The sequence below is a fragment of the Chenopodium album genome, chromosome 18 (genome assembly GCF_948465745.1).
Source record: "Chenopodium album chromosome 18, dcCheAlbu1.1, whole genome shotgun sequence".
In the NCBI taxonomy this organism is placed as follows: Eukaryota; Viridiplantae; Streptophyta; class Magnoliopsida; order Caryophyllales; family Amaranthaceae; genus Chenopodium; species Chenopodium album.
In genome coordinates this window covers 7,833,118-7,848,374 of record NC_137851.1, presented here as the reverse complement: position 1 = coordinate 7,848,374, position 15,257 = coordinate 7,833,118, and the positions used below count along the sequence as shown (strand labels likewise).

Sequence of the window (15,257 nt, the reverse complement as noted above, 5' to 3'; positions counted from 1 at the left end):
ACGCTTTATTGTGTCCAAATTTTTATACGAAGCGTCGCAATATGCCACAATTGGCGCTCTTTCTTAACTTTGGCGACGCTTTTTCACGTCAAGAATCTTAAAATTGGTGACGCTTTTCTATGTCCAAATTTTCATACATTTGCTATTTAACATTTTGGCTACGCTTTTTCCTGTCCATATTTTCTATTTGGGGACGCTCTTTCTTGTCCCATTTTTTTTATAAATAAAATGTCTAGAATACCAAAATAAAATATTTCATTCACTAATAATTATTTCTAATATATTAATATTACAAAAAAAAAAAAAAAAAATACATGTACAACAAATTTATGCCAAAATTTTTTTTATTACATATATAAATATATTATAGCACATGTACAATATCTCATACTAATGGGTTTTCTATTACAACAAGTACAATTCCAACTTATGCTTTATTTATGACTAGTTGTAGTGGAACAAATTCGGAATCACTAATTAAAATCTTTAAATAGCACAATCTCTCATGTCCCAGCTGCTTTGCCATCTGCACACCCATTCTAGCCGCTGCCACTTGATAACAATATAGTCCGAATAAGAACGGAAATATAAAAACTATCAATAAATCAAGGCAGTATAAAAATAGAATACTTCAGCAATACCTCTCCCTGGAAATATAACTTATTAAATGCTACAAATGCCACTTTCTGCACAAGAAAGCAGAAGGGAAGATCCATGACATATTTGAATATGAGAACCACCAAAACTGAAAACTGTGGCAAGAAAGACACTTGCTTTTCTAGTATTGAGAACTCATGCTCATAATGAACTTAAATGTGGTAAAGATATATGGAGAAATTGTGCCTAAGATGAGTTCGTGTTAGATGGTAAAGAAGTGCCTCGTACATAAATTCCCACCCATATAAATGATAAAAGAGACCAGTAAAACCAAGGAAGACAACACCTAATATCAATCCAAACAGGATCCTAGTGCCTGAAAAAAAGCTCACAAGCACAGTCCACGAAGACTTTGGGTCTGTATCATTTAAGCATTGAGGTGATTTTTCTTGATGAGAATTCCAGTTCACAAGCATGGGGCTTCTGACCAGATTGAATGTGGATCAAGAACTAACATTATGGGAAGTGCATATATAATACGAAGTAGGATATATTCAAAAGTAGACAATAAGTCCATACCAAATTGCAGCTTGGTAGACCTTCCCTGTAGACCGATAAGAACAGAAAATCACAAGTCAAAATTATATGAAATTAAAACAATATGCTCAAGAAAAATAATCTATAATGGCTTACAGTCATATATTCCAGTAAAAATGAAATAACCAGACAAATCAAGTTTGGTAGAACATGGTAAGTTGCACCACATGCAAGAAATGCGGTTTAAAATTATACATGTAAATCAACTGACATGTACAAATATCAAGTGCCACTTACTATACTTGCATCTGTAAGAAAGCATTCACTTAGCAAACCTACAGCCATATAATCTCATTAATTAGTTGTTCAAGTCTTTTATACTCTACGATTAGTGCATATTTTCTCTGGTACTCCACGTACCTTAAAAATGGAACGAACTAAGTAGCCAACTAGCAGATCTGTAGATTAGAAATGTTGCAACTCAGATAATGACAAAATATTGTGCACAACATATTTATTTCCTTGTACACTCCCAAATCTGAAAATAGCAAGACCACAATAGATGTTATGACAAATAAATTGTTGACCACAGCAATGGATCAGAAATTTCTCATATTTCTAATGATATACATTAAGCTCCACAACAATTAATACAAAAGCATGCAAGCAAATTCACAATATCATAAAAATTGGTCATCCTAAACCAAAAACAAAAGCTCAAAAAAAATTAAATGCCAATATTTCAAGTGTTTAGAATGGAATAATATATTTCCACATACTTGAGGAATATACATTTAAAAAAGAGCAGAGATAAGATGCATCACAAAGAAATTGAATTTCTGATATCTACAGGTAAAGCCTAGTAGCTGTTGGGAAGATTCTTTCATACCTACAGCTGAGAATAACTATTTCCCCCGATGAAAAACCTCATTTGGTACGAGTAGAAAGGCGAGCGATGGTGAATAACGATACATGGTCTTTCTGAAAGAAGACTTCTCAAAAGACATCAAAGTAGCAACATCAGAAAATAAAAGATAATCTCCATAGAGGATCAATAGTACCCATAAAATGGATGAGAATATGAGCAGTCATTGAAAATTAATCACCATGGATGTTGTATGGGACAAAAATCTTGTTGGAGTAGGTTCAAGTAGGCAATCCAATTTTTTTACAAACTATCAATGACTTAACACTCATTAATTCAGTACAAGTATCAATGCCAATTCTATGAGTGAAATATTTGTGTTGAGAAGGGCAAATTAAAGTTTGTGTGAAGATAAATAGTGGGAAAAGAACCTGAACTAAAACAAAGTAATCACAATCTTATCTTACCCCTAAACCAAGTGCTAATAATGGCAGTCAGCAGAGGCTCAAAGCCAGTGGTGCATGTTGTCCATAAACTACTCAGTAGCTTCAACTTCTAATCTTGTATTGTATCACCAAATAAATACAAGATTAGAAGTTAAATACAACCTGACATGAGAGATAAGGAGATCCAAATTAAAAAAGGAAGTTAAATGTTAGAATTCATACTCCATGCTTAAAAGATTAGAATCCTTATTGATTAATATCATACCTTCTTAAGAATTAAAAATGTGATCGACTCTAATGTCATGAGTTACAATCGAGGTACTAACTTTCTGTGTGAAGATTAAAAATTAACACTAATAATAAGTTTACCTCTACTAGACCACTAATATGAGTTTTTTTTTTAAAAAAAAAAAAAATGGCCACTAATATGAGTAAAAGCTAAAGACCACACACAAAAAGAGCATTAAAAGTTTAATACATTCTACGAGAAAAGATAAGACACAAGCCTTACTTGTCCTAAGCTAGTATACATAAAAATTTTCACATCTAATCATCATCCATACACACTAGTAAGTAATAATTACATGTAACCACTACTCCAATAGATTAATATATCTACATATACACTACATCTTATATAAATATCAGCATCTTTTTATATATAAAAAGACTTGAAAATACAGATTAATACATATACAAAAGCACCAATTTCAATAGCAAGACTGCCGATTCACAATGTCACCACTAATACACTCTAATTTAACTAATAATACATCACATGGAGAGACATGAAGTGAAAATAAGATACAGTCAATGGGCTGTCTTGAGACGGTTAAACAATTTAATCAATTAATTAATTTGGTCCTGCTATAATTTACTACTTGGCAAAGAAAAGATAGAATCAATAACATTTCAATTTGGTCTAATAATGGTCCCAACTTCAGAGAATTGGACTTCCCCAGCCAAAATGTTGTGGTATTATAAATTGAATTGTGCAGGTGAGACCTTTATATGAAGATAAAACTTGACACCATAGGCACCACCGCACCATGCATGGTTTCTAGGTCTAAATTTTATAAATTCAATTAACAACAAAATTCTTAATTCACGAAAACAAACAAAATTAAACCAAAATGAACATAATTCAGCAAAAGTATATACTCAATTAATATACAAGAATTAAGTTAGATGCAAGAAATTACTCGAAAGTAAAGGTGAGGATGAGCTCAATGACATTTGGGTCAGTGTGTGAACATTCGATTGTATAAGTTTTTTGTAAATAGACCTAAAAATCTCTTCATCCTCTATGATATATTAAGAAATATATCTCAGAAAAAAATCAAAATCGGAAAAAAGCATTAAAACAAAAACCCTTAACATCAAAATCCAAAGAGAAAGGAGATAATACCTGAAAACAATTATAATACCAAATATTATGAAACCAAAGAGCATCATTCGTAGTTTAATTTGAACTGGGTTAGCGATTTTGGAGAGATGAATTATTGATGAGAGAAATGAGTGAAAGGCTAGGGTTTTAATTATCGGAGAGCATAGAGGAGTGGTTTTGTTGTTTTCTCCCAATTTTGTATAAGTTCTAAAGCTAGAGCACATGTGCTTATCACGTGATTATTACTTAGGACGCCTTTTTACGTCAATAATAAGTGAGGACGCTGAAAAGCGTCGAGAAAACGCGGGAACCAAATTTTCCACTGACGGTGTATTGATAGCGTCGAATGAATAGCGTCGAAAATCAGTGGATTTTGTAGTAGTGTATAGTAACATAAAGTTTTGTTAGATTCGTCTTTAATGTATTTTTTTCAAACAGATCGCTAACTTTTTATGATCTTAACAAAACATACACCATGCAGTGTAAAATACATATTAACGGCCAAATTAAAGGTTACATTGACTACTTCATCAAAAAAAAAAAAAAAAAAAAAAAAAAAAAAAAAAAAAAAAAACTTACATTGATTACAGTACGGAAATTAAAAAGAAAAATGTTATTGATCATCAATATGATGTGAAGGTAGTAGCTCGTTAATAAGAATCAATTAAAATTATAAGATCAGTAGTCTTTATTTTATAATGATAAAAAACTCTAAATTAAACGCAGGTCTGAGCCGCACCCGTTACAGGAGAGTGCAAGTCTACCACTTCACAAGACTAAAATGTTCCACTTCAAAACCATATGACAATATGGGGAGTAGCCCTTAGCCTTATATTGTAGTGGCCTGGTAACTCTTGAATTCTTTCAATGTGGGATATGAAAATGCTCACATGTGGGTTATTGCTAGGCTCAACACCATAACTAAACATGGGCAACGGGCCGTGTCGTGCCGCCGCGGGCCGTGCCGCGGTGGGGGTCGTGCCGTGCCGTGCCTGAAGTTGGCACACCCCAGCCCACGGCACGGCACGACCCACGTGCCTTGCGGGTCGTGCCGTGCTGGGCCGCGGGCCAAACCGTGCCATTTTAATTTAATTTTTTTTAAAAAAAATAAAATAAATGTAAATAAAAAACGATATATATATATATATATATTTCAGTACAACTTAATTTTATATAAATAACGTGATTAATTTATGTTTATGTTAATGTTAATATGCTTTGTTTTTTATTTTTTAAACAACTTTATTTTAATTTGGGTTATATAAATTATTGGGTTTTTCTATACGGTGCTCTTGTGTTTTTATGGTTTCTACATGGTGCCCTTGTTTATTTAATTTTCTCAATGGTGCCCTTGTGTTTTTATGGTTTCTACATGGTGCCCTTGTATATTTAATTTTCTCAATGGTGCCCTTGTATATTGGGTTATTCCTTGGCTAAAAGTTAATTAACTTACACTTGACCGTGGTTAGTAAAAGAAAAGAAACAAAAAAAATAAAATTTCTCAATTCTAATCAAACCACTCACCCCTGTTCTATTCACAATTCACAAACTTTGCAACTTAAATATCTCAATTCAATGAAACTGGAAGTCTTTGCTCATATTATTCTAAAAGCTACGATTACTTGATTAATTACTTGTTCTATCTAAAAAGAAAAGGCTTTATTGTTGAAATCGGTTGGCCTGGTTAGATTCATGGTAGGAGCAATTTGCTACAAGTCAGCCTTTTATGGCTTGCTTGGTGATAAAATTACCAGTTTGGGCAATTTCAGCTCAAGCAAACACCTTCTGGCTTCTGGTGATACGATTAACAATTAGCAAACTCTCTGAGTACAATGGTTTGTTATACTGCGTTAGTTGTTGATTTTAGAGAAGGTTTTGTGTAGAACGGACTCACATGAGTCCAGTTTATAATGCAGACAATCATCCCCCACCCACTGCCACCCAAGTCAGCCCATTCCACCATCCGATTTCGCTGCCATTCCCAAATCCTTTAATCTTTGTCGCCATTAGTAGAGATTGAAGACGGTTGATGTTGTAATCAATTTCTTTCCTCCAATTTTGTTGGTTTTCTTCTAATTCTCCCTCTTCTTATTTCGCCATTGTTGCACCTCTTTTAAGCTATTTTAACAATTTTGCTGGTTTTCCTGGCTTTGTTCTCTCTCTTCTTATTTGGCCATTGTTGCACCTCTTTCTGTCTTTTCTGTATACACTTCTTTAATCTTTGTCGCCATTTCACCATTAATAGAGATTGATGAAGACGGTCGATGTTGTTAATTATCGACTTCTTTCCTCCAATAATACTTTTGGTGGTCTGATTCCTCCAGAAACTTCAACAACACTTACAGGGTATATATGTCTGACAAATATTATGTAATATCTGACCAATATTATGTAACACCTTATCAATATTATCTAAATTCTGATACTTATTATCTAATACCTGACCAATATTATCTAATTTCTGACACTTATTATCTAATTTCTTATACTTATTATCTAGTATCTGACCAATATTATTTAATTTCTGATATTTATTATCTAATACCTGACCAATATTATCTAATTTCTGACACTTATTATCTAATTTCTGATAATTATTATCTAATATCTGACCATTATTATTTAATTTCTAACAATTAAATTTTCTTTTTGTATGATTGGACTCACGTGAGTCCGTTCTACACAATACTTTTCCTTGATTTTATATTGCGATTATCATTGCATACTGACTTTTAAGGCATTTTCTAATGTAATCTCTCCTTTAAATTACTCACCATTATTAATCAATAAGCCCAAGAAAAAAAAATTAAATATAAACAATAAAACCAGAAAGAATTGCAAATAAAGTAATACCAAAATAGGCGTGGTTGTTCAGTGGAAAGAAGGTAAGATAAGAAAATTGAAATCAGGTTTAATGGAGTTGGGATAAAAAAAATTGTTAACCATAGTTAAATGTAAATTAAAATTTAATTAAGGAATGGGTATAGGTAATAACCTTAATAAAACTCATGGGCACCATAGAGAGAGTTAAATTTACAAGGGCACCATGTAGAAACCCAAAAACACAAGGGCACCATGTAGAATAACCCTAAATTATTAATCTAATTATGTTTAAGTTTATATAAACAAATAAAAACAATTTTATTAATTTAGCAATTAACAACAATGCATATAATAAAAAACAATACGAGTGCGATAATCTGAAAACACAAAAAATTGAAGTATAACTTATTTTATTATATGCCGGTAGCCGATACGATAAATCAATAATACAAAAAAATTAATGATAATTAAAAATCGTAGGTGCCTTGCGGGCCTCGTGTCATGCCGTGCCGACGTGCCGGCCCATGTACCAGCCGTCGTGCCTCGTGCCGTGCCCATGCCGATCCCAGAATTTTGTTCACGGCACGGCCCACAGGTGGGCCTCCGTGCCGTGCCGGAATCGTGTCGGGCCCGTGCCGGCCGGCACGGCTGCCCATCTTTAACCATAACTTTGCATTTAGCATTATAATTCAATAAATTTATCCATATTATCAAGCGACAATATCGTATATTTTACATTTGTTACTATATGAAACAAATTTAAAAGTACCAGTAGTTTTAAAGTAAGCAGCTTCCACATTGTTAACATGGCAGTACGTAGAAGTTAATAGATGAATTTCCTCAACAACAACCACCCAAAAAAAAAAAAAAAAAAAAAAAAGAAGTTGATAGATAAATATACTGTATATGATCACCATGTTTAATTCGAAGTTGATTTTTCAAGCTCTGATGTCAACGTGGCCCCGAGGACAAGTCCCATGTTGTGCTCGATCCCTAAAAGCAATTTTCCGAACAAGTTCCAATATACTCCGTAATTCATTTGTTTCTTGTACCATATTTTCTTATGTGGAGTTTTGAGAGAATTTAAAGAAAATAATAATATACTCCGTATAAAGGTAGTGGGGTAGATGGAATAATAAAAAAATTGTAAAAAGCAAAATTAGTGTAGAGAATTGTAGAAGAGAATATGACATTAATAAAATATGATTTATTTGCATCAAAAAAAAAATGATTTATGGTGGGTTCATTAGGTGAGAGAAATGAATTTAACATTGTAAAAACTTTCCAAATAAGAAAATGGAGCAAGTATTTAAAAACGGTCGAAAATAAAAAATGGGGCAAGTATTTAAAAGGAGGGGAATATTAAAACAAAACGTTACTGACGTCATCACTGTCCACATGTCACTCTTATAATAAATTTTTTCCCACTTAAATACAACAATGATGTCATTTGGCCCGATAATTGATGTAATACATTACACTTACTTTAAGTAATGTGATGTAATCATCTACATTTATTTGACTAAAATTATGTCATGTCGTCATGTTATGTTTTTTTTTTTTTTTTTTTTTTGACAAGAAGTTCTAACAAAGCAAAAACAAACAAACGTAAACTTGAAGACTAAAAAGACCATAACAGCACACGCCGACGACGAGCCTCAACCGCCAACCAGTGGGCCGGAGTAATCCACTGACGAGGAACTTTGCGAAGCTCACAAGCAGAAAATCGTGAAAGCAAAGTCCTAATATCCTGAAGGAGCCATAGGCAGGAAATATGTCTATCACTTTTATCCCGAAGAAGAGTAAATAAAATCGAGCAATCAGTGTAGATTAGCAACCGCCTGAAACCACGACGGTCTGCAGCGCGAAGAGCCCATAAACAAGCTTGTAACTCGGAATGGAGAGCTGAAGAACAAATTAAAGCCCGAGAACCTCCGCCTATTACAAAGTCCGAACCAACATCTCGAAAGATCCAACCTACCCCTGCACTATTGTCCTGAACATCCCAGGCTCCATCAAAAATTAAGCAGGCGTCGAAAGTAGATGTGAGGGAACCTTGTAGACAACAAGATACAGAGTTTACCAAGGCTCCATGAGGAGATCTCACAGAAGAGTTAATAAGCGAACGAAATTCCCGAGCCGAAATACTCCTAGAAATCTAGTCCTGCATCATATGAAAGATCACAGCTGGAGACAACACAGCTTGGCGAAATATTTTATGGTTACGAGCCAACCAAACAGCCCAGCACAAGGAAACAAATGAGACCAAACCCTCCCAATTTTTAGCACAATGAAAGTCCGAGACCATGTCGACAAACCAATCAGTAAATGGCTTGTCATGCAAGACCTCAACCGAATAGGCAGTCGGAGCAGACGCCTAGAGATAAGAAGTAAATGAACAATCCCGAAACAAGTGATTTGGCGTTTCTTGATCCCTGTGGCAAAATACGCAAGTTGGGTCCACCGGAATACCCCTTAGCTGTAAGATCCCAGTAAGAGGTAAAGCATTATTGACAAGCTTCCAACAAAAACACTGCAATTTCGGCAGAAGGGGCAGACCCCAAAAGTGCTTCCACCAAGATGTCGGGATTGTAGAAGCAACTGTAGATCCAACTGACTGATTGAGCAACATAGCATAAGCTGACTTAGTAGAAAAAGAGTCGTCCCTAGAAAACTTCCAATATACAAAATCATCCATCGGCTGACTAGGACGCTCCAAAGCCAGAATACGAAGCGCCGTAGAGGTATCAAACAGCCGGTGAACCAAAGTCGAATCCCACGCGTAAGAACGCGGATTAATGATAGAAGAAACATGATTCGGGAGAACCGACTCACCAGAGGTTGGACGAAAATTCACAGGTTCCACTGGAACCCAATTATCCTCAAGAATCCGAACCTGAGAACCTGAACCGACCTTCCAAGCAATCCCATCTGCTAGAGTCGACAAACCTGTCAATAGACTGCGACAACCCCAAGAAGAACGCGGAATTGTGCGAGTCTTAAAAGAGCGAAGGGAAGGATACTTGGCCGTAAATAACTTAGAGACCAAAAGCTGAGGGTGATGGTGAATACGCCAGCACTGACGAGCTAAAAGAGCAGAATTAAAACTGTTTATCCTACGAATACCTAAACCCCCCATACCTTTAGGCAAATGCAAGAGGGTTTTCGAGCGTAAAGCTAATCCTCGAGATTGCGAATCAGATTTCCACCAAAATCGAGCCAGGAGACTATCAATCTTCGAACAGATCGAAGATGGAACCTTAAACACAGAGAGAATATGATTGAACGACGCAACCAAAACTGAGTTTATAATAACTAACTTTGCCGCTGAAGAAAGGCTCACGGAAGCAAAATCCGAAAGACGCTTAACTATCTTATCAATAAGGAACCCAAAGTCAGATACTTTACTGCGACTTAATTCCACCGGTAAACCCAAGTATGATCCAAGAGATGGCTTGCACTGCAGCTTCAGACTATGAGAAAGGTAATCGCGATAGTCATCCGGAGTATTCGGACTGAACTTAACAAATGACTTTTGTAAGTTTATAACCTGACCTGACAGTCCGCAAAACTCCGCTAAAAGAGCTGTTAAATTGTCACACATCTTGGGAGAAACTTGTAGAAATAATAAGGAATCATCTGCAAAGAACAAGTGAGAGATCGAAGGAGCACCTCGAGAAATAGTGATCCCTCGAATAAGAGACTCTCTTTCGGCCTTTCGAAGCATCGCAGAGAGAACCTCCATGCAAAGAACAAATAAATAGGAAGAAAAAGGATCACCCTGACGAAGGCCACACTGAGGCTGAAAAGCCGGCGAAGGATTCCGATTAACCAGCACCTGATAGGAAACAGTTGAAACGCACTGACTGATAATGTGAATCCAATAAGGCGAGAACCCATACTCTTGAAGCAACCGAAACAAAAAATCCCACCGAACTCTATCGTAAGCTTTTGTTCATATCCAACTTGATGGCCGCAAAAAATCTCTTTTTAGCTTTTGAGTTGTTCATATAAGAAATGACTTCATGAGCTATTAACGCATTGTCCGATAAAAGACGACCTGGGACAAAAGCGTTTTGAAAGTCATCCACCAAACTTGGCAAAACTAAGCGAAGCCGACCAGTGAGACATTTGGCAACACATTTATAAATCACATTGCAAAGTCCTATCGGTCGGAACTGAGATACGAGTTCCGGATTCTCCACCTTTGGAAGTAAGGCAAGGAAGGTGTGATTCCATTATTTTAACATATAACCATGAGCAAAGAAGTGTTGAACCGCTAAAACTACCGATGAGCCAACACAGGACCAGTGAGACTTGAAAAAGGCTGAAGGGAACCCATCTGGACCAGGAGACTTATTATCATCAATACCAAAAATTGCATTCCGAATCTCTTCTGCAGAAAAAGGAACCATAAGAGATTGTTGTTGATCATGGGAGAGCGAAGGCAATTGTAAACTTTCCCACCAATCAGAACTGTGAGAAGTAGCAGAATCTGAGACTGAATAGAGATCCTTGTAAAAATCCAAAGATAAAGACGCTATACTTTCAAAGTCCCGATGCCAAACGCCAAACGCATCCTTCAAACCAAAAATCTTATTCTGTCGTCTTCTAGATTAAACCAACGAAAAAAGGAGACGAGAATGGGAGTCACCAAAGGCATCCCATTTTATTTTTGCACGCTGACGCCAGAAAAGATAGGCTGCTTGTGCCTCTGCCACTTTCTCGTCCTTTGTAGTAATAAATAGACAACGATCGATACGAGAGGACAAGACCGATGAAGCTTGCTGAACTTCCGATACCAAAGTCTTCCAATTAATCCCCCACGCTTTCTTGTGTGAAACACACCAAGCTAGCAACCGTTCTCTAACAACTGATAATTTCCGAGATAAAGAAAACATTGGGGAACCTGAGAAAAACAAGGTTAAAGCAGAGTGCACGATTTCACGAACTTCAGAAGCAGACAAACACCAGTTTTCTACCCTGTAAGGCCGCTTTACATACCCTGAATTGAGTGTATCCGAGAGAATAATAGCTGCGTGGTCTGAAAACAAGATAGGTTGGTGCAGAACCTTTGTGTCGGGATAATCAAGAAACCAAGCAGAAGAGGCGTAGGCTCTATCCAGCCTTTCAAAAATTGGATCTGAGTCTGTTCTGTTATTAGTCCAAGTGAACTTTGGACCAGAAAAAGGAACATCTACCAAATCCTGCCCCATACGCCAACTGACAAAATCCATCTGTCCTGGAATAGAAGAGCTACCCCCTAATTTATCCGAGAGGTATTCTACTTGGTTAAAATCGCCAATCAAGACTACATTTGGAACGGTTTCAAGAATATTGGTAATCAAATTCCAAACCTCCGAACGACCTGAAATATGAGGCGATCCATACACAAACATTACATGTTTTAAAACATCTCCTTGCTTCAATTTACAAAGAAACACATTCTGAGAGCTGTATACAGGAACCAAATCCAACGGAGTAAACCAAAAAACAAACATATCACCACTAAGACCATCAGCATCCACGCCACTACAACCCAAAAAGGATAAAGATGCTAACTTTCGTACAACATTATCAACAGACACCATAGTTTCAAAGAGACAAACTATATCTAAACTATGAGAGCGGACTAGAGAAGAAATATATGGAATTTTAGGGGAGTCCGCTGATCCCAAGCCCCTACAATTCCAAGCACCAACTTTCATTTAGACTTTGGTGACCAAAAACGGGAGGTCACCGATCCCTCAGAAGTTTTTGTAGATGCTAAAACGGAAAATCCTTTGCGCTTCTTATAAGGCAGAAATCCCATGAAACAACCAGATTCACTAGAGTTCTGAAATTGCGCCTCAGAAGGTTCAACCTCACTAATCGACCGTTTCTTAGGACCGTGGTGCTTAACCCATTCCCACAACTTTTCTCCTCTCCGTCGCGGCTTTGGACCAGAACATGCAAATCTTTTAAAAGGAGGCTTCGACTGTTTGAGAGGACGTGATCTTTGTAAGAAAAATGACCCATTTATCATCATGGGCTTAAAATTGGGTAGGGATTTTCTAAGAGGAGGGAAACTGGATGAGGTTGGTGAATGGCTGGGTTTTGCAGGAGGAAGAATAGTATGTTCAGTGGCATGAGAGTGCAATTTTGTCTTTTTCAAAGGGGAGAAGGAGGGAGAAGCAAACATAAGGGGTCTCTTTTTTGATTGGCTACTCTAGGATTGGGGTAGGACAATGTGCTCAAACATACGTCGAAGATTTACTCTAGTTGTTCTGAATTTTTCGGTCCTTTTTAGGCCAATGTTCGAATTGGAAAGATTATGATCAAGATTCAAAGCAGACTCACACCAGCCAGTATTATCAGCCACTGAAAGATTAGGTTTATAAGAAGACAAAGAACAAGAATTCTTCCTATGGCCAACTTTATTACACCTAGAGCATAAAATAAACAAATTCTCATATCTAAAATTGATCCATTTAAACTCAGAGTTTCCAAGGTACAAGTAGAAGCCTGGTAATAATGGTTCAAAAACATTAATACGAAGCTTTGCTCTAAGCAAGCATTTGATTGAACCTGGAAAGGATTTATCAAAACAGAGAATATTCCCAGCCAAAGAAAGAATCGGTTTAACAACATCAATCTCGCATAAATTCAAAGGTACCTCATCAAGTTGTACCCATACATCAGCTTCGGTAAAACTGATATCCCTTATAGAGTCACCTGTAGTCCAAGGTTTGAATACCAGAAGAGCCGCCCTGGTATGCCATAGTTCTCTGCTCCAACATGGCGTCTCTATCTCGAATATCTTGACATAGAAACAAGAAGATTTTTTTGAACTTCTGGACTTTAATATCCCCAAATTTAATCCACTTGTCGGACACCCAGTCTTGAATTCGTTGCTCTGAATATTGACGATAATCGACGAATTTACCCAGAACTAGATGAAGACGGAAATTGGAGTTTTGGGGTTCGGGAAAATACGGTTTTCGGCTTGAGGTGTCTAAGTATTGAGATGAAGCCATAACAATTGAAATAAGGGAATATGAAATTAGGATAAGCGTAATCGGAGAATTAGGGGTGTCGAGCAGAACTTAAACAAAACCCCTAATTAAATAACTTGTGCTGACAAAATTCCTCCGAAATTAAAAGTAATACCAGCTTTGAAGCAAAGAGGAAGTACGAAGATGTGCGACTCCAGTTCAGATGTATGATGCAACAACAAATTGGCTTCGTTATTGAAACAGGGGTAAATGAATTAGGGAAGACTATATGAAGATGAAGGATCACTTAAAACAACAAGAAAACAAAGGCTGAATATAATTAATTTAAGGAATTACTGATCCTAACTATTGCTAGTTGATTGTTGAGGATGGTGGAAGGTGGAAGACGGTGAAGAGGTTGGGGAAAGGCTCTAGAATCCTAGAGAGATAAGCTCTCAACTTAGAGAGAGAAAGTTTTTTGGTATAGACATGAATATTTAGCATTTCGTCATGTTATGTTAATTGTTAAATTAAGACTATCTCAACTTAAAACTTAAACTAATGTTCAAAGCATAGGATTGATTTGTATATTATATCATGACCCTTCACATAAGAGTCCATTAAAAGGAGTGGCAGATGAGCGAGATTCGAACTATGTGTAACGCTGACTTTGAATCTGTGATACCATGTTAAAGACTATCTTAAGAAAAGGTTGAGCTTATGGTGGAAGCCTATAAAATTGGTTTATATACTCTAATACCATTGTGTCATGTTGACTTTAATCCCATTAGTGGGTAAGGTAGAAACAATAATTTGGATCCTTGTCATTTTTAAAAATATATCAATTATTCGGGAACAAATAAAAATAAGAAGTGTGTCAATTATTTAGGAACAGAGGAGTAATAGTACTATTGTGTATTACTCCGATCCTCCTCCGTATTTTTGAGTAACTACTTTCCTTAAACCACCTTGTTTTTAGTGGTTGAATAGTAAGTGCAAAATTTCATACATGTTTTTAAAATAAAAAATTTCATTGTGACTAATCTGACAAAGCCTTTACATAATAACATTTTGTTTTTACATTATGATTAAAAAAAAAAAGTCACTAACACAAAAGTGAAAATAAAGCGTTTATTATGAAATGAAGGTATAGCTAGAGTAGCGTTGATGTTGCAGCTGCAATTCTTTGTATAAGTAACAATTTATTTTATTGGAGAGCAATTACAGTATATAACACTTAAACTCACTCAAACATTTCGCAATACATAAAGCAAAACAAACTACAACAACACACACACCCAACCAAATACACTAGCTCACGGTCATGCAAAACACAACAATGCAAGCGATTGATATAGCACCATCAACTTAATACCCCTTTGTGCAATAGGATATCTTATTAACACGACTATAAATTCCGGACAGACAGAGTAACGCTTATAATCGGTGCTTCAATTATACATTGATGGTGGACTTTGACTTAGCTTGTTGCAAGCCTTTTTGGCAATGCTGTTGAAGGCCAGGTAGTTGGGAAAGAGGCTTCGTTCTTCGGAGTATCTTTCCTCTATTAATTTAGCCGCGTCACAAAAGTCTTTCAGATTGTGCGGATCAGTAAGACGTAATAAAAG

At 36.2% G+C, this 15,257-nt stretch overlaps 1 protein-coding gene and 1 pseudogene across 1 annotated transcript; both read right to left on the bottom strand.

The window, feature by feature from the left end:
* Window positions 1-587: 587 nt before the first annotated feature.
* Window positions 588-1,479, bottom strand: LOC145591713 (GPI mannosyltransferase 1 pseudogene; annotated as a pseudogene).
* A 6,797-nt stretch (window positions 1,480-8,276) lies between these two features.
* Window positions 8,277-12,363, bottom strand: LOC145591712 (uncharacterized). Its single transcript, XM_081648218.1, has 4 exons — window positions 11,310-12,363; window positions 10,945-11,156; window positions 9,128-10,493; window positions 8,277-8,710 (listed from the first exon to the last, which is right to left on the bottom strand). Exons 1-4 carry the CDS (start codon window positions 12,361-12,363, stop codon window positions 8,277-8,279), a joined length of 3,066 nt encoding a protein of 1,021 aa, XP_081504344.1.
* Between the last annotated feature and the right edge of the window lie 2,894 nt (window positions 12,364-15,257).

What these genes read in the sequence shown, in the direction of transcription:
- LOC145591712 (XM_081648218.1), bottom strand. Translation starts at nt 12,363, where the DNA reads ATGAAAGTTGGTGCTTGGAATTGTAGGGGCTTGGGATCAGCGGACTCC. An exon ending in AATAAAATGGGATGCCTTTG is followed by an intron (nt 11,157 to 11,309) that starts GTGACTCCCATT and finishes ATCTCTATTCAG; the next exon opens with TCTCAGATTCTGCTACTTCT. An exon ending in GGTCCTGTGTTGGCTCATCG is followed by an intron (nt 10,494 to 10,944) that starts GTAGTTTTAGCG and finishes GTTTCCTATCAG; the next exon opens with GTGCTGGTTAATCGGAATCC.